The 22,660-nt window shown below is 50.0% G+C and overlaps 9 protein-coding genes across 9 annotated transcripts; 4 read left to right on the top strand and 5 right to left on the bottom strand.

Moving 5' to 3' along the window:
• Window positions 1–268: 268 nt before the first annotated feature.
• On the bottom strand, window positions 269–1,928 carry VTN49DRAFT_3151 (uncharacterized protein; the record flags this gene model as incomplete). The annotated part of the gene is made up of 2 exons (XM_069410956.1): window positions 269–1,650; window positions 1,712–1,928. 2 exons carry the CDS (start codon window positions 1,926–1,928, stop codon window positions 269–271), a joined length of 1,599 nt encoding a protein of 532 aa, XP_069268429.1.
• An 855-nt stretch (window positions 1,929–2,783) lies between these two features.
• VTN49DRAFT_3150 (uncharacterized protein) lies at window positions 2,784–3,705 on the top strand (the record flags this gene model as incomplete). Its single annotated transcript, XM_069410955.1, has 2 exons — window positions 2,784–2,811; window positions 2,864–3,705. 2 exons carry the CDS (start codon window positions 2,784–2,786, stop codon window positions 3,703–3,705), a joined length of 870 nt encoding a protein of 289 aa, XP_069268428.1.
• A 389-nt stretch (window positions 3,706–4,094) lies between these two features.
• Window positions 4,095–4,905, top strand: VTN49DRAFT_3149 (uncharacterized protein; the record flags this gene model as incomplete). The annotated part of the gene is made up of 3 exons (XM_069410953.1): window positions 4,095–4,237; window positions 4,317–4,410; window positions 4,486–4,905. 3 exons carry the CDS (start codon window positions 4,095–4,097, stop codon window positions 4,903–4,905), a joined length of 657 nt encoding a protein of 218 aa, XP_069268427.1.
• An 86-nt stretch (window positions 4,906–4,991) lies between these two features.
• Window positions 4,992–7,900, bottom strand: VTN49DRAFT_3148 (uncharacterized protein; the record flags this gene model as incomplete). The annotated part of the gene is made up of 7 exons (XM_069410952.1): window positions 4,992–5,885; window positions 5,938–6,292; window positions 6,351–6,682; window positions 6,730–6,807; window positions 6,859–7,218; window positions 7,269–7,336; window positions 7,396–7,900. The coding sequence occupies 7 exons, from the start codon at window positions 7,898–7,900 to the stop codon at window positions 4,992–4,994; spliced, it is 2,592 nt and encodes an 863-aa protein (XP_069268426.1).
• Window positions 7,901–8,474: 574 nt separating this feature from the next.
• VTN49DRAFT_3147 (uncharacterized protein) lies at window positions 8,475–9,977 on the bottom strand (the record flags this gene model as incomplete). Its single annotated transcript, XM_069410951.1, has 1 exon — window positions 8,475–9,977. The coding sequence occupies one exon, from the start codon at window positions 9,975–9,977 to the stop codon at window positions 8,475–8,477; it is 1,503 nt and encodes a 500-aa protein (XP_069268425.1).
• Window positions 9,978–10,768: 791 nt separating this feature from the next.
• On the top strand, window positions 10,769–12,255 carry VTN49DRAFT_3146 (uncharacterized protein; the record flags this gene model as incomplete). Its single annotated transcript, XM_069410950.1, has 3 exons — window positions 10,769–10,817; window positions 10,976–11,126; window positions 11,664–12,255. 3 exons carry the CDS (start codon window positions 10,769–10,771, stop codon window positions 12,253–12,255), a joined length of 792 nt encoding a protein of 263 aa, XP_069268424.1.
• A 670-nt stretch (window positions 12,256–12,925) lies between these two features.
• Window positions 12,926–14,184, bottom strand: VTN49DRAFT_3145 (uncharacterized protein; the record flags this gene model as incomplete). Its single annotated transcript, XM_069410949.1, has 2 exons — window positions 12,926–13,074; window positions 13,206–14,184. 2 exons carry the CDS (start codon window positions 14,182–14,184, stop codon window positions 12,926–12,928), a joined length of 1,128 nt encoding a protein of 375 aa, XP_069268423.1.
• A 4,011-nt stretch (window positions 14,185–18,195) lies between these two features.
• VTN49DRAFT_3144 (uncharacterized protein) lies at window positions 18,196–19,068 on the top strand (the record flags this gene model as incomplete). Its single annotated transcript, XM_069410948.1, has 4 exons — window positions 18,196–18,276; window positions 18,338–18,521; window positions 18,581–18,648; window positions 18,703–19,068. The coding sequence occupies 4 exons, from the start codon at window positions 18,196–18,198 to the stop codon at window positions 19,066–19,068; spliced, it is 699 nt and encodes a 232-aa protein (XP_069268422.1).
• A 709-nt stretch (window positions 19,069–19,777) lies between these two features.
• VTN49DRAFT_3143 (uncharacterized protein) lies at window positions 19,778–21,856 on the bottom strand (the record flags this gene model as incomplete). The annotated part of the gene is made up of 4 exons (XM_069410947.1): window positions 19,778–20,026; window positions 20,088–20,588; window positions 20,650–21,422; window positions 21,478–21,856. 4 exons carry the CDS (start codon window positions 21,854–21,856, stop codon window positions 19,778–19,780), a joined length of 1,902 nt encoding a protein of 633 aa, XP_069268421.1.
• Between the last annotated feature and the right edge of the window lie 804 nt (window positions 21,857–22,660).

Here is a 22,660-nt window from a genome sequence, read left to right as displayed (position 1 = left end):
GATGTGCTCATGACGCTTTCTTCGCTTCGCGCGCTCAGAAGTTTGATGGCCAGGTGTTATGAATGGGATATATGCTTCCATTGCATGGAGGTGGAGTACATGGCGTTATTGATATGATATGGGTATCTGGGCTGGCTCCACGATATTGTTGTATTCATGGGTTTTGGACATGTCGGAATGAAATCGATTACACATATAAAGTGACGCCCGATGAAGAGCAGAATTATTATAAAACTCTAATAAAGCTACTCAGGAAAGCTGGTAGATCCTATACTCCATCCAACGTATTCCTCCGACTGACGGCGCCTCCCATTCCTCGAACCATTGCATCGCCCTTCTTTCCGAGGACGACCTCCAATGCCTGAATGAGCGCCTTGGGATCGTACCGCATCCCCAGAACGGTTTGGCCATCCTCAGACATAACCTTTCGTCCGTATAGGCGTAGTGTCTCGATCCCCATTGCACTCAGTTTTTCTTTATCAACTTTTGGTGTCCCTGGTCCCTCCAGGTGGAGAATATGCGTGACATACGACGTGTATGGCAGTGTACGAGAAGATGGAGATGGTGATTTCGGTGGCTCGACGATTGTAGGTAGACTGGATGCAATGTTTGTACCGGTCTGACCGGCGATGGTGCTGGTCATGTTGTCATGTAGTCGTTGGCTGCGGGATGCGCTATGGAGGCCTCTGCCTCGGCTCTCCTCGCCGGCTCGAACAATGGCCTCCACAAAGTCTATAGCCGTGAAAGGATTGGACGAGGGTCCTGTCTCGCGGTCGAGAGAGCCGTTCAAAATGAGAATCTTGTGCCGCGCTGGGCTCATCGTGATCGCCTTCCCGACCCCTCGCAAGACGATGGACGGAATAATGGATGTATATAGCGACCCGATGCTGTAGACAATGGCTTGTGCGTCATTGATGGCCTCCAACACTCGGGGATTTGCCGGAGGACGAATCTCCTGCCCGTACGGGTTGATATACCAGATCCGCGAGATCCGGCACGGTAGATCCTCAGTTCCAGACTTGCTGTAGCTGATGTTCTTGTGTCGAAGGCTCGGTAGCGAGCCAGGGAGATGATCCTCGTCGTACGAAACAGCGTGCGAGGCGAGGTCATCGTCTTCATCAGCATCTCCGTCGGCGAGGAGTAGGCTTGGTCGTCGATTGGAAATAGGAGAACCAGGCATGTGAATGGGATGTGAGATGCTATTCTGGCCCACAATCACCGTGCCATTCTCCAAGGTTGCAGAGATGTGGTGGGAGAAGTTGGAGTTGATTGCCGGGATGACCCGGACCAAGTCGGATGGCACACCACCTATACTTCCTAGAAGATAGATAGCGCTCTCAAAGCTGCCGGTGAACAACCGAGCGCCTGTCAGAAACAGGTTCCCGACGCTCGCAGAAGAAAAGTCAAAGGTTGTTGACGGGGGACGAGCCCGTTTCAGAATCTCAAGATTCAGATGGTTGAAAAAGGAGCGAATGAGCTCCTTCTTCGCAGGGCTGATCCCATCCCACAGGTACGATGTGCCGTCAACAATTGACTGCCAGCTCTCCTTGGCCACTGACGAGTTTGTATCCAATCGATGATTGAACAGCCGCTTGATTGCAGCGCGTTCAGATTCTGGCGGTGCGTCTGGAATCAATCGCACCAATCTACCTGCACGAGCAGTTAGATAAGCTTCCATATACGAGCAATGCCTTCTGTATAATGAACATACTGCGCACATCTCCGATTCCGGGCCCTCCGAATATCCTAATCAGCTCGGAGGATGAACCCCCATTGTCAGAGATTGGAATAATGTAGCTCAAAAGACATTCTTTGCTCTCGCGCACGGCATTGAAAACATCCACCAAACTGTTTGCTGCACTGCCGCCAGAGAATACTACGATGCCGCGGTTGCGGGTGTTCTCACTCGAACCGTTGCTCTGAGCCATGCCCCCTGATCGAAATACAGTATCTGCCAAAGCTCTCCCTGCAGTATTCCAACTTGAGAACTCGAACCGGGTCACCGCTGTACCAGAAGCTTCATACCAGACTTATTATAACAGTTATGGGGGAGTTAATTCAACTGTCTTCAACAGAGACGATTGCAACTGTCCACGTTGACTCATCCAGTCAAGAATGTCTCACAAGTTGAAGGTCTAAATCTAACTGAAATTGATGACGAAACCAAGAAACGACCAGATCAATTATTAATACACTGTGTGTAAAGCACCAAACTATTCCAGAACGCGTGGTCGAAGGCGCAGTTCAGGTAACGTGGCTACATCTGACGACTTTGACTGGAGCATAAGTATTGACTCAAAGCCTCCAAGCCTCAAGGTCCTTCAAGCAGGTCAAGCTTGTTCAAGCTTCATTCCTATTCATCCGGGACTGGAATATTGATTGACCGATAGTTGGTCACATGATTACGCGTAAATTTCCTAAATCATGTGGTTTAGCTTCCAAATCCGGCATGATAAGCATCGAGAGACCCTGTTCCTGGCTGAGGTCATGAATTGAACGCGATACCGTCATATTCAACGGCGGATCTGACGTAGCTGAACTGCACCTCAGTCGATTCCTAAAGTGTCGGTAAATATGAAAGACTAGACAATTTGAGGTTGCATAAGAGATGGACCGATTGATAAGTCTTTGAATGTCCGAGCTCACATCTTACGATCACTCGCTCAGGCAAATGACTCCAATACCATCCATCGCTGTGCCCCGCAATGTATACTTTTCACGGGAATCTCAGTACACTTCGCCAGAGCCTGCGACTTCCAAGATTTAGTTACCAAAGATTCGCCATGGGATCTCATCCGAAGAGACTTGTCTGTAAGTCTGTAAGCCGATCGGGTTCGATGCCTAGATTAAACATTGAATGCAGTCGCCCCCGGTGACATTCCACCCACCGATCTTGACGCCGAATCAAAAGTAAAACGCGCCGAAGATGCTGCGCAACCTGATCAAGAAGACGATCCGTTCTGCCATCCGGCACGCGCACACCAATTCGTGATCAATCCACCGCTGACCCTTGCCCAACTGCATCCTACCAACCCCCTTCTTCAATTCCACTCGTGGTTTAAAGATCCTCGGCTTACGTCGTCGACGTCACCGGAAACATGCACACTAGCAACCGCATCGCTCCCTTCGGGTCGCGTGAGCGCACGAACGCTGTATTTCAAGGAGCTCGATGAGCGTGGCTGGGTGGTGTATAGCAATTGGGGCAGCAGGGAAGGCAAAGGCGGCCAAGTATTCGGCCGGGATCAAGAACAGGGGAACAAATGGGCAGCGTTGACGTTTCACTGGCCAACCGTCGAGCGCCAGGTGCGCATCGAAGGCTTGATCGAGCCACTGTCGCGGGAAGAAAGCGAGAGGTACTGGCGAACCCGTGAGCGCAGCAGTCAGATCGGCGCCTGGGCGAGCTGGCAGAGCAAGGTGCTCTGGTCCGCTGACCCAGATAGTCTCCCCCAAGGACAGGAAGTCGACGACGGCCGTTCAGTGTTGGATCAACGAGTCAAGGAGATGGAGGCGAAATTCGAAGGCGTAGAAGAGGTCCCGCTGCCCCCCTGGTGGGGTGGCATTCGCATCGTGCCCGAGTCCGTTGAGTTCTGGCAAGGCCGGAAGAGCAGGCTCCACGATCGATTCCGTTATGTTCGTGTCGGAGAGGTCACCGAGGGCCAGACAGCAGCAGACTTTAAGTGGCGCATTGAGCGGCTCTCTCCTTGATGTTAGAACTGTTTGTTTATCATACAATAGACCGCCCGAATGATAGACTGGAGCAAGGACTCCAGGTTTACGGTTATACGAAGTGCATTATTGTATATAGTATACTAAATACACAATTCTGGAATCTCACCAGCTTGCTTGTGTGTGTAGAAGATTGTCCATCACAAGCGGATTGATTGACTTGTCGCAATTGAGGGTTCATGAGGTCCATTATTCCTCAAACCATGCCTATTCATTACAGTGCCAATACGTAAATTACAGCCGTACCTCCAGTCCAGGGTCCAGACTCAGAACAGGCGTGACATCAAACGTCAACAGCTCAGCTCCAACCCCCATTATCAAACAACAACACCCCTTGAACACATTGATCATACATTGATCATCCCATCATGTCCTCATCAACGAGTAATCCCAGCCACACGCGAAGTCGCAGCGACAGCAGAACCCGAACGCGATCCATGGCAACGCATTGGATCCTTTTAGCCGTTGCCAGCGGCGCATTCGCAGCCCTGAACGGACTGTTTGCGAAACTGTAAAATCCCAACTTTCAACCAGCATCCATTGAAATAGAATAGGGAACAAGATTAGCTGATTTATTGTATTCATTGTAGGACAACCACAGAATCAACCAAAAACTTCGCTTCCTTTATCGCTCGTATCCTCCCTTTTCTCGGGGAAGGGTTCGTTGAGTTTTGGGTTCGAGCTGTACGATACACACAAATTTCTTCTTCTCCTGAATTCTCTTTTGAGGGGTGATGACTAAAAGAGTGCAATTGATAGGCTTGCTTCGGGTTGAATGTTCTCTGCAACGTCATCATGTGGGCGCTCTTTACGCGTGCGCTGACCGTGTCCCCTTCAACGACCAAAGTGTCGATTACGAATACCTCGACGAATTTCCTGGTCACCGCGGTGCTGGGGATGATTGTGTTTGGGGAGCAAGTGCGGGGGTTGTGGTGGCTTGGTGCGGCGATGATGGGTGTGGGGTGTATTCTGGTTGGGATGAGGGAGCAAGAAGAAGAGAAGACGAAGAAGAGGCGTGGTGCTAGTAGGGATCATGGTCGGAGTGCTCGGGGAGAAGAAGAAGAACCGCTCGATGAGGATGAAACGATTACTTTGATTGGGAGGGAGAATGAGTCGGATTCTCAGTCGGAGGAAGAGCAAGATGGAGCTGGGCGGAGATCTGGGAGGGATCAATCGTGATTTAAATTTCATGCGTTCGTTAAACTTCGTTAAAGCTACAATTCCACGAGCTGGATAGGGTATCATGCCGAGGAGATACATAACATCTATCGACCTCGTTCATCCAACTCAAGGGTGTTGTCCACCTCGCCCCCAATAAGCGGACCTTCGCCGGCATGGCCATCATTCCCAAAGTGTCTTCTTCGTCGATGGTAACGGGAGCTCGGAGCTCCTCCAGCTCTGCCATCGCGCCGTGGAGCTTGGAGAGCTCGACCAATTCTCTGGAGAAACTGCCATATGCGATCTTCCAACCACTGGGAAGAGTTATGCGCATGACTGTGGCTTCCCATGTGCTCCTGTGATTCGACTTTGAACTGGTACTTGAGGCAGTCCTTGACGGTGACCAAGCCCATCAGTCGACCACGACGCTCCACAAGAATCACACGAGGTCCCATCTTCTTGAATAGCTCCATCGTCGTTTCTAGAGGAAGACGTGCATGGACAGACACGGGTGTGTGGTCAACGTACGGCGAGAAATCAACGTACTGCACGCCGGCCGCGTCTTCCAGCTCCTCAAAGGTACGCGGCGTATGACGAGTCTTTGCCCTGGTAGTCGGACTACTCTGGAAATATGCCGCGGCTTCCTTGGTGAAAAGACAGGTGGCGCTTGGTGAATGAAGGCTGCTTTGTCGTGCTTTATCAATGGCGTATTTCAGCTCGGTGCGACCAATATACCCCACCAAGATCCGATTGTTCGGCTTTTCGACGATGGGAAACCCTTGGAATTCCTTTTCACTTAGCAAGGTTTCTACTTCCCGCAAGGTCATGCCGGACGCTGGTAACGAAACTGGATTTGTCGTCATGACCCGAGACACGGGAACATTGAAAATGTGGTCTTCTTTGTTGTCGAGGAATGGGAAGCCGTTGAACCAGATCATGCGGTCTGCAATACCACCTTTGCCAAAGGCTTCGCCGACGGCTTTCGTGACACCGACCACAATCTTCCCTAATTAGTTACTGCTATACATCCAAGGGTAGTAGCGATAAACGTACCATGGTCGGAAGGATATACGTCAGTGCGCCGGTCAATTCGAACATGATAACCACCACCGACACCGTGAGATGCATGATCCCACTAAGCGCAGCTGCTGCGCCGAGAAACGCATAAGTGCCCGGAGAGATACATGGAACATCCGGTTCGCATGCCGAAAAGAATTCAGAATCCGGGAACGATTCGTGTAAAGCTTGAACAAGGATTCCTACGAACCGCCCAAACGTGGCTCCGATGGCCATGGAAGGCACAAAAATGCCTGCAGGAACCTTGCAACCGTAGGAGATGATGACTAGGACGATTCGGAGGAGAGTGGCGATGAAAAGAGAAAACACCATTGACCATCGATTTTTGGCTCTGGAGAAAGAATGATATCAGCATTGAGAGCATGATCAAAGGAAGCATTGAAACTAACTCGCAAATTCCCCCGTAGTTCGTACGTTCATCATCACCACATTCTTGAAATAGAACCTCCATCATCTGCGTCATATTAATCCGAAGAAACATATTCGGATAGCAGAGTAACGCCGTTAACCCTGCCAATATCGTGGCCTCGGTCACTGGATAGGACGAAAGGTATTTCTTCCGGAATGCTTGGGCTCGGAGATTCCATTTGATGACAAAAGCGCCGTATAAGCCACCAAAAACACCGATGATTATGAAGAAGATTAGCTCGAAAAAGTGCCATGTTCGGTCATATGAGACTTGGAACATGACCAGCTGGCCAGTGCGGAAAGGATTCATTGCCTATAATCGAGTCAGAGATTGTAGCCATAAGTAAAGTCTGAACATACAGCGAGAACGCCGGTTGCTACCAAAGCGCAGTAGTAACTCCGCCAGAGAGTCTTCAGAGGAAAGTACGTTGCCATTTCCTTACAACACATCATCAGCATGCTTTCGAGATGATTGCGCAGATTGCATACCTCTAGCGAGAACAGCACGCCGCCAATAGGACTGCCGAATGCAACAGCTACACCAGCACCGGCGGTCGCAGTCAGGATTTCTCTCATCTTGGCAGCATTCCGTCTATACTTTTTGAAAAACTTGGAGACGACGTTTCCAGTGCACACAGCGTAGTGAACACTAGGGCCTTCCTTTCCGACAGAGAGTCCCGACGCGATTGAAAGAGGAAGTCCAATGGACTTGATCAACAAGGTTCTGGGACCAAGAAATCCTTTCATCACGAAGCCAGCAATGATACACTTGATTTCGGAAATCCCGGAACCAGCAGCATAAGTTGCAATCGACTTGACTAGAAAGGCCGACGTGAACGCAAATAGAACCTGAATCGAGTCAGCACTGGCTGTTGAGCAAGAGGCCGGAATGTAATTACAGCAAAGATGAAGTACACTATATAGTTCGCGTATGCGTTCGAACCCCAACGTTTCCATTCCGGACACTCTGGGATTGCACTGTCAGCTAGATCAACATCGAGGAAAGCATCCAAGTCAAACGCGAACCTCCATCAGCTCCCCAGCAACAAAACTGCTCGTTCAAATAAAATGCTGTCGTGCAATATCCCAACTTGATATCGGACAGCCATTCCGTAACAATGTTCAGGAAGGCCGCATTCAGCCCGATGATGGCACCGACAATGGTCACGACCAGCCATGTCTGGCCGGCGTCGTATGCCTCGCGCACTTTTCGCCTCCAACCAAATGCGCCCTCCTTGTCCCAGAAGTCGGCACCTTCTCTTCGACGGGCCCGACGACGCCTTTGTTCTTGCACCGCATCCTGGACCCAGTCGATTGTTGTAAAGTCCTCATAGCGCTTGATTTCGTTGATCTCTTCGGTCGCGGCAAAACCCGCGTCATCCGTGTTTATGATCTCAGCGGTGGAATCACGGCCGCTCTGATCGGATATGGTCTGTCCGGAAAGCCTCCGCGGGACTCGAGTCGTCATTGGATTGCGCAAGTCATTGGAGTCATTGGGCCGTGCGGAACTGGAAGCTGGAGACAAAGTCATCGGGATATCCTCTTCGGGCGATCCGACAATTCACATCGCTGCAGGTCTATCGTAGCGCACAAGAACGGAGCACTTGTCGCCAATTGAACTGATGAGTTTGAACACCAAAGAGCGGAAGCCGCCAGCGTAGGTATTGCTTGCTGTTGCCAATGCAAGGGTTTTGCGCAGCATGCCACCTCTGTGTCGGACTTGAAAGTACAGTCTCGTGGCACGAGCTCCCTGGGATTCAGGCTTTTGGGAAGCTTCTGAGTGAGAACAGAGGTTGATTTGATTGAGAGCTGTTAATTGCTCCAAAGGCACGCGCAGCCGATAACCACAGCTTACGGTAACATTACAGGATAACAAACCAGTTTCTCTTGGCAATCTTGACGACGTCAGCCGCAACGGTCTGGGCATGCAGGAGTTCAGCAATTATTTTTCCAAGGGGGTCTGATTGAGGAGTTATTAGGCTTTTGATTAAAGAAATGGATTCATTCAGTAATCTATAACCCGCCCGCACCGAAGAAATGAACGCCGGATAATCTAAATATGTACAGCAGAAATGATACACAGATGAATGGAAAAGGTATGCTTTTTAATCCACCTTCCAGATAAAATCAATCACCTCATCGACTTCGTGCCTCTCGGGGTTGCCTCTGCGAACGAAAATCTGGCGAAGAGCTCCGTTCGCATCACGAAAGGCGTCCACCAATCGATATTGTTGCTTGTTCTCGGGTGACATCCGTGGTCGCAGCGGTCCCAGGCTCCACTGGAAACGGCGATTCTCCTCGGCTTTGTCCCATGTGCCCTCCATACGGGTCAAATCGGGATAGCCGTTGGGGTAGATACTGATGGAGTATCCATTGGCGAGGACTGTGTTATCGTCGAAGGAATAGCGTTGTAGGAAGCAGTCGCCGCAGACGTCCACAACAGCAGCCATCTCCTTGACGGGAGCAAAGTACCACGACTTGAAGTGGTGGAGACTGATGAATCGCCATCCAGACTCAAAGAAACCAGATGGATCACCGTGGAAGTCTTGTTGCTGCAACCCTTGCACCTGCTGAAGCCGTGTCGGGGTGTTGTTGTGGATGCATTCCATGATTTGCATGTCACCGCCACGCTCCGTCAGACACGACTCCAGAAACGGTGCAATTTGGCGCGCGAGAGGCACCGACAGGAAGATTCCAGCACCACCAAAGGCTCCGAGGCCAATGGCGGCCTGATTGAGGTTCTCACTGATGGCACCGAGGTAGGCGGGAACGGTATGGTCGTATTGTGCAAGCACGTCTGACAGTGCGTGCAGGGATGGGAAGAAGGTATCATCGTCGAGGACACCCAGCCATTGCGTCGTGGTGTTTTCGGCGTCAATGTAGTCTAGCATGTCCTGGATCATCATCATGTGTGATTGCGGCACCGTATGTCTGGGATCATGGGGCATCACGATTTTCATTTTGATGCCCGCGTCGGCATATTCCTGGACGAGGGCCTGGAAATCCAGATTCAGAGGTTTGCCCGCTTCGGGCTGGTCCACGACCAATGCAATCAGGGCGGCACCCGTGTGGGAAAGCCAGTGCTCGAACGTCGACAGCGATTCTCGGAGGCGGTTATAAGTCGTCGCCACGGAGAAAAGGAGGTGGTCAAATTTCTTCTCCGGGTATGGTCGCTGGACGGGCAGCTCGAGGGTATCACATGAGATGGATTTGAGCGTCTCGCAGGACTCCAAATTGACCGGGATCTTCTCTGTGATCAGGTTCCCTGAGACGTTCACAACCTTGTCGACATATCGGCCATCTCCTCGGTCCTGCCGGGTGATGGTATCATCGAATTTTGGCTTGATGCAACGGCGGACGTAATTAATGTTAGGGTTGAGCCTGTACTCTGGGTTCTTCAACGTCTGCAGCTCCGGAATACACGCCGGGGTCTGGGCCAGATTGGGGCCCTCGGGCGCGGGCTTCTCTGGCGGCTTGGGAGCTTCTTGCTGGGGTCTCGGTACAGGAATGGAGACATCGGTATACCGCGCGGTCGACAGGAACAGGACTAGGAGGAAAATGGAGGCAGACAGGATATAGCATCTCCTGCTGCTGGTGACGGCGGCCATGATGCTGATTCTTTGCTAAACAAAAGGCACAAACGAGAGACCGAGAAAGAAAGACGGGAGATTTCTAAATTAAAATTAGATATAGCACATCACAGCAATCCTCGCAGGCGCCTTTGCAAAGGACTAAAGCATGGGAAAGAGAGAAAACGAAGGCAAAGAACCGGGGATTGAAAACCGAAAAGGATGACGAAGTCTTTTTTTTTTCCCGCTTTTTTTTCGATCCCCGTTCGGTTCCAGTTCGGTCCCAGATAACCTACGGAGGAAAAAGAGGAGAAGCCACGGGCCTCGTCCATTGTACTCCGTAGCCACATTTTACTCTGGAGTTAATATACTTGATCAGAAACATGTTCATCCACTCAGGATCCGGTATCAAATCAGATTGCCAAGGCGAATGGATAAGCATAAGTTTAGAGGCCACACTAGCGGCCCATTTCTGCATCAGATTCGGTCAGAATACAGAGAGCTGCACATCCCCTGACCAGGTATCGTGGAAACAAGCGCTCCTTCACAGTTCACTCGTTCCCTGGGATCCTCCGAGCTTATCCAAATAGAGTATTCCGTCTGGAGCGCCAGGCTCGTGGCTTGCAAGGATGGTTGCATGCTCCTTAATTGTAGAGTATCTACGGATTATGTAACCCGTACGAGTTCTCCGTATGGAGTACACATTGGTTGAATTCGGCTAATCCTACAAGCGCTCCGAGCAGGAGGAAATGCAAGAAAGGGAAACAGAACGCGTGCATGTGGCACACAGTATCCGTATTCCTGGCTTCTCGTTTTCAAGATTTGTCCTCATGGGACGGCAATGTGCCGATCTTGGATGTCTTTTGAGCGGTGAAACAGGTGAGCCTGCAACTCTCTTCCTGAAGGGTCAGACTGATGGAGCCTTCCAAAATTTTAAAAACTGGAGAAGTGGCGATCATCGGCCCAGTTCGACTATTTCAACTGGGCATAGCCATCGACCTCAGTGTCTGCACTGTCCTCTAACTTTTTCCGGCTAGCGTCCACCTCGGACGCGCGGCCGATCTGCGCCGAGACGCACCTGGCCAGGACCGCCTGGACCAGCAATCAGACGTATGCCCCGTTCCGGGCAAAGGGACGGGGAGAAGGGGAGGGGGGGCACATGCACGAGGTCATGCAGCGTTACAAACGGTCGGTTACTCCAAGCGCCAACCGTCGACAAGAGTGGAACGCTCTCGATTGCCAATGATGCGCGGGTGTCAAACGCTCTAGCCTCTAGGTCACAGTCTCATCAAATCGGAACTCCATCCTCGATCAAATCATCAGACTCACCTACGAGAGCCCCTCTGCTATCGTCATTTTGTATATTTGTGCAGTTCATGATGGAGTACGGAGTATTCTCCATGCTGTCTTGACTAGTGACCTTGGCATACGCATGTAAGATCTTATCAATCTTGGTTGAAGATGAAATATCCGATCTAATCAATCCCTGACTAAGCTAAGTAGCCGGGGTAGCTACTTAACCCTAGACCCTAATAAACACCCCAGATAGGAAATGAGACGCATCCAGATGTTATCGCAACGCGCCAGTGCAAGGGCTCGACAACTAACATCCTAGCAGTCATCCAGATTGCGGTAACACTTTCTGTTCATTTGTCCAATCATTCGCCGGCCATTACTAGTGCACGTTGTCACTACTGAAGCATTGCAATTGGGCCCATTGAATAGGGAAGCTTCGCCATGTCTTCGCCCAGCGCAAAGCGTGCACGCGCGAAACTCCGCGGGCGAAGCTCACGAAGCCACCGGAAATGCCGGGCAGGCGATAGAAATGGACCCGCTTCAACTTTCCAAATTTCGGAAAAAGATCGAACCCATGGACACGGATGCCAATGATTCGATCCTCGCAGCCGCATGCTTCAAACACCCCGATATCAAAGCCATGGTTGACCAATGGCTGAAAGCAAAAATTCAACGGGAAAGCCAGCGAGTCATCGATTTTGACTGGTACTCAAAAAGTGTCTGGAAGGATCTCAACATTACCTACCGCAAGTTGAGCGGTTCAAAGCAGTTTGACAAGCCATTCGAAGTGTTTGAGGACATTTGCGAGTCGATCAACTACATCCGCAAACAGTGCACTGGCATTGCTAGCCCCCAGACTCAATTCAACGGTCTCTTGGTTCTGCGGAAGATTGGAAAGACCATCACTTTGAGCGGTGACACTTTGGGGCCTGAAGTTCGGAAACAGTTCGGAAACAGTTCGGGTCGGATGACACCATTGAAATGCCGTGTATTCGATCGTCGAGAAGATGTCACCAGATGAAAGAAAGAAAATTCGCACTGGACAAAGTGGTACGGATGATTTGTACAACAAACTGCTGGAGCTTCAGGACCTAGCGAAGGGGTACTGGATATTTGAGGATCTATCCAAGGTCATCGAACTTCTAGATGACGGGAACAATTCCAATAGCGACAATGCCAAGGGTCGTAATTCCAACGATGGCAATTCCACCGGCGCCGCCAAAGACAATGTTGATGGCAAGGGGAATAGTAATGATGGACGATCTACTGGTAAGGAACCTATTTTGATTGAATAACTTTGATACTCGGTTCAAGGTCCCTTCTGTCAGTTGTACTGGTTCCTCGCTCACCAGGCATGTTTATATAATCCGTTTTGCCTGTTATACTCTCTCTGTATTAGTATTAGTTCATGGAAATACAAGCTCTCAAGGCAGTGCACACTAGTTTAATGATTGGTCTGAATAATATATTGGCGTGTTTCTACCTAGCATTATTGTCAATTACAACCCATGCTTCTCAAACGCCTTCGAGTCTATTCTGCAAGAGAAATATTATCGATTAACTACGGAATCCCTCGGGTCGAACAATTCAAGCCATGACATAGCGATACTGTTTCGAAGCTGATTATGTTGCGAATTATGTTAAATTTCAAGATGTACGTACTAGGGATGCCTCGGTAGGATGATGATTCCTCAAAGTTGATAATCGATGTAATCTCCTGGGTCTTGTCTCCGTTGTTGGCTTTCATCGTCCGCACTCTCATCGAACAGACTATCTTTATCCCATTCAAGTAATGCGTCTTGAAAATGAAATGGTTGCGACTGACCAATTTGTTCCTGGTCTAAAAGAACACTGTTAGCATGCATCCTACCAAAATATGATCATATTTTTCAAGTTCATGCTCCTGCTATTGGAGTCACCAATGGCCGCCAAGTTTGATCTCTGAAGTTTTGTAAGAGAACAGAAACATACCTCCGTCGCCGAAATATTCCGCGCTTTGTTGTTGAACTTGATCCGATTGCCCATTAATAAGTATACCAGGCTGACTATGTTCCGCAATTTGCTGCTGTTGGGCCTGGCCCGATTGTCCGTTACCAGGCATTATGAAGGACTGACCGGGAAGGCTGAGAGGAGCACCTGGCACCTGCTGAGTCCGATCGCTTTGCGCCTGTCGTCTTGCCTGAGAAGGAGCCCCGGAAGCGGTATACCTAGTTAACTGTCCATCGCCATTTGCAATAGTAGTGGTGCTTCCTTGTTCCTGTTGCGTTGTTGCCATATTCATCTGGGAATGGCCGTATGACTCATTCACTGGGTTCATTGGGTTCGTTGTGCCCGCAAGGCTCGCTTGACTGGGAGCTGCTTGCGCTGCCTGGTTCTGCTGCAAAGTAGTACTTATTCCCATTTCAAGCTGGCCCTGAGACAGCGTTATGGATTTCCCACCCAGTAGTAAGTCAGCGAATATCCTTTCATCAATCTCGTCCCATGATAGTGTCGGTAGTGTATTGCTGTTGAGAGCAGAAAATAACTGTTCTTCTGTGTTATGGGCCTGATTTACGTCATCGAAATTAAAATAGTCGTCAGTATTTGGTCCCTGAAACTGGGTCTCTGGCATGCCACTGCCCGAATCAGTGGTGTTGTTAGCGCTGGGATCAGGACGAGACTCGGATGAATCGGCGACGAATAACTCATCATCACAATCTCCGGAGACGCTGCGTTGTTGAGGAAAGAAAAGCGGCTGCCTGGCCGCCCAGATCCGATGGATCCACTTGGTGTCATCCTTCTTCTCGTTCATAACATGCATGATGTCTCCAATGGTGGCAGCTGCCACTTGTAAGTCGAGCATCGTGGGCACCAAGACCCGTTCGTAAAATAGGAGCGGCTTGTGTGTGCCATTCCACCATATCTTCGGAATAGGCTCGTCCTCCAAAGGTACGACTTCTCCCACGATCATGCCGTTCAGGCTCTTTGGTTCATATATTTGAACGTTCTTGCTGAGCCTCTCGCCCCGTATACTTTCTGTCCAATACACGCGATAGGAACCCTCAATCCCGTAGGATCTGTTACTCTCGTCCTTCCAGTGACCCTCCCCCAATATGGTAGAGTAGATACCTCCCAGCCAACGATATACCGCTCTTTGTTCCTTGCCGGACTCATCGTCATAATACTTGACACTGAGGCTATCGGCCGTATGGTTATGAGGCGCAAGTTCTGGATAATGCAGCGCAACTGCTAACCTCAGTGGAGGCTTGACGAGACGGGAATCATACTCGTTAATTTGTTGGCTGCATGTCTGGCACATACCAGTGCCAATTTTATTCACACGCCGAAGGCCATGGTTGATGACATCTTCCATGCTCAAACCCTCGGTCGTCCGAATAAAATCAATGTTTAACGTGTTCTGTCGTATAACCTCTTCTTCCCTGTGACCGTTGATGCAGGTCTTTATGCACTTGACATGCATCGTAAACTGCCCACAGAAGGAGGTACATTTGTTCCACGCGTCAATCAAATTTCGAGATGTTTCCAGCAGAGTTCCTATATTCGTAAGGGTGGGATACCCTTGGGGAGGGGTCTTCTCTGACCACTCTGTTTTGACCAACCGGACAAATAGACGATAAATGTCAGTAATTCCCTCTCGCTCAGTCTCCGCGCGTGCATGATCAATCTCTGTAATCCCAGCATCAAGAAACTTTCCAGCTATCGCTAAGCAACCGAGGAAGGATGAATCATCACAGACGTCCAATCCGGGGCCATATCCACGGCAGAGATATTTTAAGCCGTCGTCCCCGTTGCCCGAAATTTGAAATAGATCTCCTGGGAGTCTGACGAGTTTCACCCATCTTGGAGGGAAATCTCTGGTCCTGTGAGACGAACGGATCGAGTTATCTCCATCTACACCATTTCCGTCAGAGACTGATTGGTGAATCGACAATTGCCAGTATCCAGCGTTGAGAATCGCCCTTTCAATGTTTTCTTTGACTGTAAGGTAACGACGAAGCTGGTCATGGTCAACTTTCGTTAGTCTCTGCTTGGTATTCATCGCAATGTCCATCCCTCGGCCAACGGGGTCTTGCGGGTACTCCTCAGTAGTTGTAAGAGGCTGTTCACCATTCAACCGAGAAGGGCCGTCCCTGTTTGAATCCTGTTCTTGGAGATCTATTTCTTGGACTTTGGACGGTTTGTTGAACTGTTCTTCATACTCTCCTTCGTTGTCTGGCAGGTTAGGATATCGGCGACTGATAGGTAGAACTTGGAACCCTTTATCTCTTTTTAGGAGACGCGGACCTGCATCCCGCTTCATAGTCAATATATCTTCCAAATCAGATATTTGATGCTGTTCTGCTTGATTGTAGTACAATTTCCGCAGAATGCGTAGCCTGTCTTCCGCCCTTCTTGTCTGTCCGTAATTCTTGAATCCCCACATTTCGAATTCAATGAGCTTTTTTGATGTATATGCGTTTATGGTCTTTATGTTCGTTAGGAATATCGGTGCCCAGTCCGGCGAAGGTTCTTCAAGTTGGCCAAAATCGACGCAGTGTTCCTCTAGAGGTTCGGGAACATGCTCGATCTCTCCCCGTAATCCAATTGGAACGCGTTCTTCCGGATTCGGCTTGTCCTTGGATCTGCCTCGTGGTGTCGCGTTTACCGCATTCGTAGACTGTCCTCGGGCCGTTGGCCGCCCTCGGGTTGATCTCCCTCTGCCTTTCGGTGGCATGATGTCGAGCTGTGGATTAGATCCTCGCTTGATTACTGTTTTCGAACAATGTCTGAACTTCGAGGCGGTCGAAGGTCCCATTTTCGCCTTGACTAGACCGGATCGTCTACTATAAAGCAATTTACAAGCTCAAGCTGCGGATTGGTCGTCCCCAAGGGGGGCTCAAGTGTCTCACCTACAAAGCAATCACGCATTTGAAGGTGCGAATGTGTTTGAGCATGCTTTCAAAATCAAAATAGTTTTCCCAATTTTGACAATTTGGTACCTTGGGTTTATCATCGATGTCCCATGATTATAACATCGACGTGAGATTACTCATTTGTGTCAAAGCTTGGTGACGAAGGGACCTGATTTGATGCCGCATATCAATCCATGACTTGTACACTGACTCAGCATGAAATTATGAATGGAGAGTTTCTATGAGCTACAGAAAAAAAAAGGTTTTCTCTTGTTTTAACCTTCGGTTGATAGTTCTTAAATGCTGAGAATCTAATAAGCGCATCGGGAACGTACTCGTAAATGTTTTGCACAGAACCGTTGCGTAAGTGGCAGGAAGGCCTAGTACCAAGTCTACAGAAACCTTTTGTATTGCAATTGACAAACAAAAAGATTACATCTTCTTTATCTGCTCAAAACAGCTCAACTCAGACTGGTCATGACCCGTGATTTGCCGGTAGGGCCAGACCTCATTTATAACAGCATCCGAAACATCATGCAAATCCATTCAAAGGGAACACAAAGACCAGGGATATGGATTTGAATAGGGCATCTAGTGTAGTAATGAGTATGTATTTTCTCTCATAATGCAAGTTATGAAACCGATATCCAAGACGACGAGGATGAGAGTTGATGGAACATGTAGCCCTAAGTTGCCCATTCAGGTCAGCTAGCTATGTGTAGTACCTAGATAGGGTTAGGGTATACCTACCGACCATTTATTGAACCCTCACCGCTTTTTGTAGGGCAACTTGCCAACCGGCCTGCTTTGCTAATAAGCTGCCCATAGTCAGTCATTCTAAAGTACCCTGATTTGTGAACCAGCGCATACTGTCTCGCTCTTGAGGGATCGAAAATAAAATCCGGCAAATATTAGGAATCTACTTTTGTATTCAGGAAGTACCATATGTTAGGCGTGGAGCCAAACTACAGCCTGACTAGTGTTCGGGCTTCGGATCCAGGAAGTGATCAGCTCGTTGTAGGCTGCGAATATCTGTCTCCTGGAGGTCCAGGAAACAGTCATGGAGTTACCTGGTGCATTGCGCGGCAGTAATTTTACTACTCTACGTGGATTAGGGCATTGAAATGGGTGTCATCGTGGACGTGAAGCTCTCCGATGGAATGCTGGGTCGAGATAGTATCTACATGTGATGGGTCAGCTACCAGCTAGCCACTCTTTATTTCCACATGATGTGCGGACGAGATTTTTAACTGAATACGACCTCACTCCAATAGCCGTCAAAATCCAAATCGTCATGATTTCTTGCCAGTTGATGTTTTCGTCCATGAACGCGGGATAACCACATAACTTTACCCGGTCATCTTTTGCCTTTTGGAGAGAAAGGTTGAGCTGGCAGGGTGGTGCAGGCCATTTCACGATGGTGGATTACATCACCCCCTGTAAGTGATCCGCAGCTTGGCTCGGTGTTTCCGGCTTCGTTCATGAACCCTAACTTTAACCCACGCCTTGATCACACTGATTGGTCCAAGTCTCCCGTTTTCAAGATCACCATCGTCGATCCTGCATGAGCCCACATTAGAACACAGCAACTCGGAAGCCCTGACGACATCGATGTTCGCCAATTGATAGCCCGTCCACAATCGAACGATGCAATGATTATGCTGATGAGTCTTGTGACGAGGACAATGGCACCGAAGAGACTGGTAGCAAGCCTTGAAGTAGTGGTTCGGGACTCCAGGACTGGTGGAGGGCCAGATCATCGAGCTGTCGACCAGTGGAGGTTCGGAGGAGTTCGCGCAGAGACTTACATAAAGGTCAAAGGCTAAAGTACGGTCGTTCCTGCCTACTTTGAGCTTGGTGATGGGTCTGTCGCTCCTTCCTTTTATGCTGGACTGGGATTGTCTGCGTCAATTTTTCACCCTGCTCGTCTTCACCTTCTCTTTCTTCACCACCGTGCCTCTGCTGTCTGGGTGTCCCCAAACGGCTTTTCTATCTGCATCAGCAGTATCTCTCAGTCCAAACATCCGCTTTTCCTGCATCTATTAACTCTTACAAGAAGCGTTGTCGCGATGAAGACCGCTAATGCTCTGCCAACACTGGCTATGCTGGCGTCTGTCGCAGCAGCTGCGACAAGCGTTTCGGACTGTGCAGTAAGCCAATGAGTAATTGGGTTGATGAAAAGACATTTTTTGACAATGGCTCGCTTTCCAGCAAATGTGCCTCGATAATATGCGGGCACTGGCGCCCTCGCTGGGATGCACATCAGGAGATGTAGCATGCTTGTGTGCGAACAGGGATTTCGAATTCGGTATTCACGACTGCACTGTCGAGGCTTGCCCGAATGATAATGTCGACGAAGTCGTCGCATATGCGCGAACGCTGTGCAATGCACAAGGTTTGATTTGTCCGCTCCATTCTGCCGATGCTTCTCTTTCTAATTGACGCTTCCTTCAGTTTCTGGATCGGATACTCAGTCTTCGGATGGTGCTACGCAGACCGAAACCAGGACTGGTGACAACATCGTGAGTTTAGCTCCCCGTTTTTCGTTGTCTGTAATCAGTTGCTAACACTCGCAGGGCGTTGGTGGTGGTGCTACGACGTCTCCCATTGTGACAACTATCACCTCTGAATCCTCGACCATCGTGTCAACCATTGGTAGCACTACAATTCCCGCTGGTGGCATCATCACTTCTGAATCCAGCACTGCTGCTCCCAACACCACCACCACTACGGAGACCCTGTCGACGACAACTAGCACGTCGACCAGTACCTCAACTTCATCGGAAACTGGTGGAGGCGCAGGTGCAGGGGGTGCTACCGAGACCTCAACCGCTACGGGTACTGAGGTACCTGCCGGTACGACCGGCGCTGCCGTGCCGATTGCCACTATTGATAGCGGAGCTGCTGGTATCATTGGCCTGGCTGCTCTTCTGCTCCTGTGAGGGATTGAACAGGTGCCAAATTTTCGTTTCAACGAGCAATGATGCCTGGAGTCATGCGATCATGATACGTTCTTGACTTGCAGAGTCCGATATATCAGGTCTCATGCCGAGCTCTAATTATAATTAGGCTTGGAAACTTAATTGGCTAAACGATGCTGCATGTAATTAGGTAGCGTATGTGATATTCGAATGTCAGCTGGAACGATCAAATGCTGGAGTTATTGCATTGAGACTAAAGTTCTGAGCAAGCCATTTCCAAGCAACAGCAAACCAAAACCTCCCGTAATTGAGCATCAAGCACTGCAACAGCAGCGAACCAGCCACAGTGAAAAGCAAATCAAGGAGTGTAACCCTGTACGCCATTTCCCCAATGCAGCACATAGTAAAACACAGTGTCTAAGCCAAAACTGGATCCAGCCAAAAAGGAACGCAAAAGAAAGGGAACCAAGGGGTCTATTCCGAGGTTGACCGAAACGGGATAAGGAAGAGGAAAGGAGGGAACATTGGAACTAGCCAATGACATCATTATAGCGAGTATAGGTTCGAGGGAAAGGAAGGGAAATAGAAAAAAGAACACGGGCCGTGTTCTGCAGGAATATGTACTGATACATTTGCTTTGCATTGCTGCTTAATGGGGTGGAACGGGGGAGGGGAAGGAAGGGACCCTTCTCGACAAGAAAGGGGATGGAGGGAGAGAGGGAGGAAGGACTTAGAAGCGTGGTCCCCTGTCCTCGCCACGAGCGGTCATGCCAAGGGCATCAAGCTCCTTGGTCTGATTCAGAGTTGTCTGCGAGCGGATGAATGAGCCTCGGTCGTCTCGGACGGGCTCGTAGCGGAGATCCGGATTCTTGGAGGCAATCGCGTAGATCGCACTGACAAGGACCATGATGATCTGGACTAGGGCGAAGACGGCGTTGTAAAGGACGAGGACGACGCCCATGACGGAGTTGACGATTTGCTGGGGACACCGTTAGTGACATCTCATGCTAGAAATAGATGGGGGTAAGGGCTGTATTTACCGGTTGGTTGAAGACAGAGGTGAAAATGAGCAAAAACACCGCGTTCACAAAGTGAACGGCCGCAATGGCAATGTTGAAGGTATTGGTCTTTCGGTCCATCCATGGCCGGAAAAGGCATGCGGCTACCAGCGAGGCCGTCTCGATGACCAGCAGGCCAATGGTCTGAACAAGCGGCGCTTTCTGCGCCAGGCCGACAAAGGCACCCTTAGCGAATAGGTAGACCAGCGTCGGCACGATCCAAAAGTAGGCCGTAGCCCGAAACTGCACATACAAAAAGCCCCAGGTGTGTAGGACTTTGGGGTTCGAGAATAGGATGTATGCCGGGTTCTTGTGCATGGTAACGGATCGCTTTGCCAGCAGGATGACTTTCACGGCGGCCCATCCTAGAGTAGCTGTCATGGAAGCGATCATCATGGCAGCCAAGACAGCCTCGGCAATCGAATCACGGCGAGTCAGCTCCCACAGACAAAGGACAACCATCTGTGGAAAGCCGAGCAGGATCTATAAAATTTATCTTCATCAGTAACATATTCCCACCGGATCGTGCGTGCGCCAAACTCACAATTCGGAATAGAATCCCACGCAGGACGTTAGTCCAGCCTCTCTGGAGTTCCAAGAACCGGTCATGACGTATCCAACCCTTACGGACGGCCAGCTTGACCCAAAAGTAAAACAGAATAACCAGAATGATCACGAAAATCACAAATGCCGCAAAGAAGATCAAGCCGGTCATGAAGATATTGCTGTTCTCGATTCGGGCTTTGAAGCCGACGCGCTCGATCCCGCGCAGAACGACGTTGCCTTCGGCGTTGATTTCTTCCCGACGTTGAAAAGCATGGAGAGACCGTTTTGCAAGGCCTGATAGCGCATCCATGGAGCGCTTGTGAATGGACACCGACGTCTCAGAAAGCGTGGAGATGATTGTGGACGGTGTGCCACCAGTCGCCTTCTGGTACCAAGTGCTCATCGTCTGGAGAAAACCAACGCGGATAATGCCCATGCTCCACTGGAAGTTCTGCATCCATGCCGCAACAATAGGAGGCAAGCGGACCGACGTCATTCCGTACATAGCCTGGGCTTGGAAAAATCCAAACATGGACAAAGTGTTCGCGGCGACATGGGCGGCGGTGTTGGAGAATCCGAAACCCGCGGCGACGGCCGACGCGATCAGAGCGAGACCAGAGATCACCGCAAGGGTCCATCCGACGGCCTTCTGGTAAACGGTTTTTCCATTCGACAGTGAGGCTTCAACACAAGTCAGTGTTTCCCCAGTTTCGGCTGATTTGATGTAGATCCGGACTCTTCCGTCCAGATCTGGGATTGTGAATGCGATCCCTACGCAGCAATGAGCAAATCTCTTTAACGGCCTCTCTCTTTGTATGTAGCCTACCTGGGATCTCGGGTACTATGTCATCGGGAAGCTGATTTGAGGACATCAGTTCGATTGGGCCGGTAGCCTCAATGGGACAAAAATTTGTTGTCAGCGACCCATCGCAGGGATCGATGTCGATCGTTGCTGCTTGATAACCATATGCAATTACTTGGAATTGCACGTTCACCTTCCCGGTGATCATGGTATATGCATTGATGTCATACTGGACGGTCGCATTGTCGGGAAAATAAATGACATCGAATAAACTAGCGGTGATTTTGGGGTTGTCCGAACATGGATCGAGCGACTGCGATCGTAGGAATCTCACGGCATTTGAGCCAGGAAGGAGGCTCGCGATGGAGATCGCGAGAAGCGACTTCCACCACGATGCACGCATGGCGACGGCGGGCAGTGTCGCGCCCAAGTGTGTTTACTCGTACAACGATGCGGAAAAAGGATGACCGGCTCGTCGGATAGTCAATGTAAGTGTCCAGTCACCCTGTCGAGACCACCGCGGCATGGAGACCAGCGAATGATCGTTTCCCTTTGATTCCACGGTAGCGGATCGGTTGAAAGCGCCGGGATTTTTAATGTAATGACGAGAGACAAAGCGGTCGGAGCAGCGAGTGACGAGATTAGGGGAGAGACTCGATCTGTTCACGGTGATTCTAATTGCGAAGAGGACGGAGGAGTCGGCCTGGTGGGACGGATGACACAGGATGAGCTTCGAGAAGGCCGATCAAAATATGCGAGTGACGGAATCGTGCATGTGGTCACTGGATGACCCGGAGCGCATGACACCCGTTCACAGTCCGGAGACGTTCAATAGGCTCGGCCGGGAACAAAGGGCTGTTCGCGGGAAACCATGATGTTGCAGACAGGCCGCCAAACTTATCCGTCACAGAAGAGCACAGCCATAGCAAGGCAAGGGCTGTCAGTCATAGGAGCCCTACAATCCCTATCTATCCGCCATTCCGGTGGCTGAGGGCCACGATGCTACCCTTTTCGGCAACCTCAGGGATCCCTCCACGCTTTGGGGGGTTTCGCTGTGAAGAAGTCTGGAACATACTAAGCCAAAAGCGGGTCCCAAGACATATATCCAGCCAATGAACACGCGAGTACCGGGAATCCGCTAGGTGTCATTTCTTTGATTGGTCAGAAATGCGGAGATTTCCTCTCCCCAAACCAATCATAGCCGTAA

Source organism: Thermomyces lanuginosus, assembly GCF_041956635.1.
Source record: "Thermomyces lanuginosus strain ATCC 200065 unplaced genomic scaffold VTN49scaffold_28, whole genome shotgun sequence".
Lineage (NCBI taxonomy): Eukaryota > Fungi > Ascomycota > Eurotiomycetes > Eurotiales > Trichocomaceae > Thermomyces > Thermomyces lanuginosus.
Note: the sequence above shows the minus strand (reverse complement) of the source record. Positions and strands in the feature narration are given on the sequence as shown.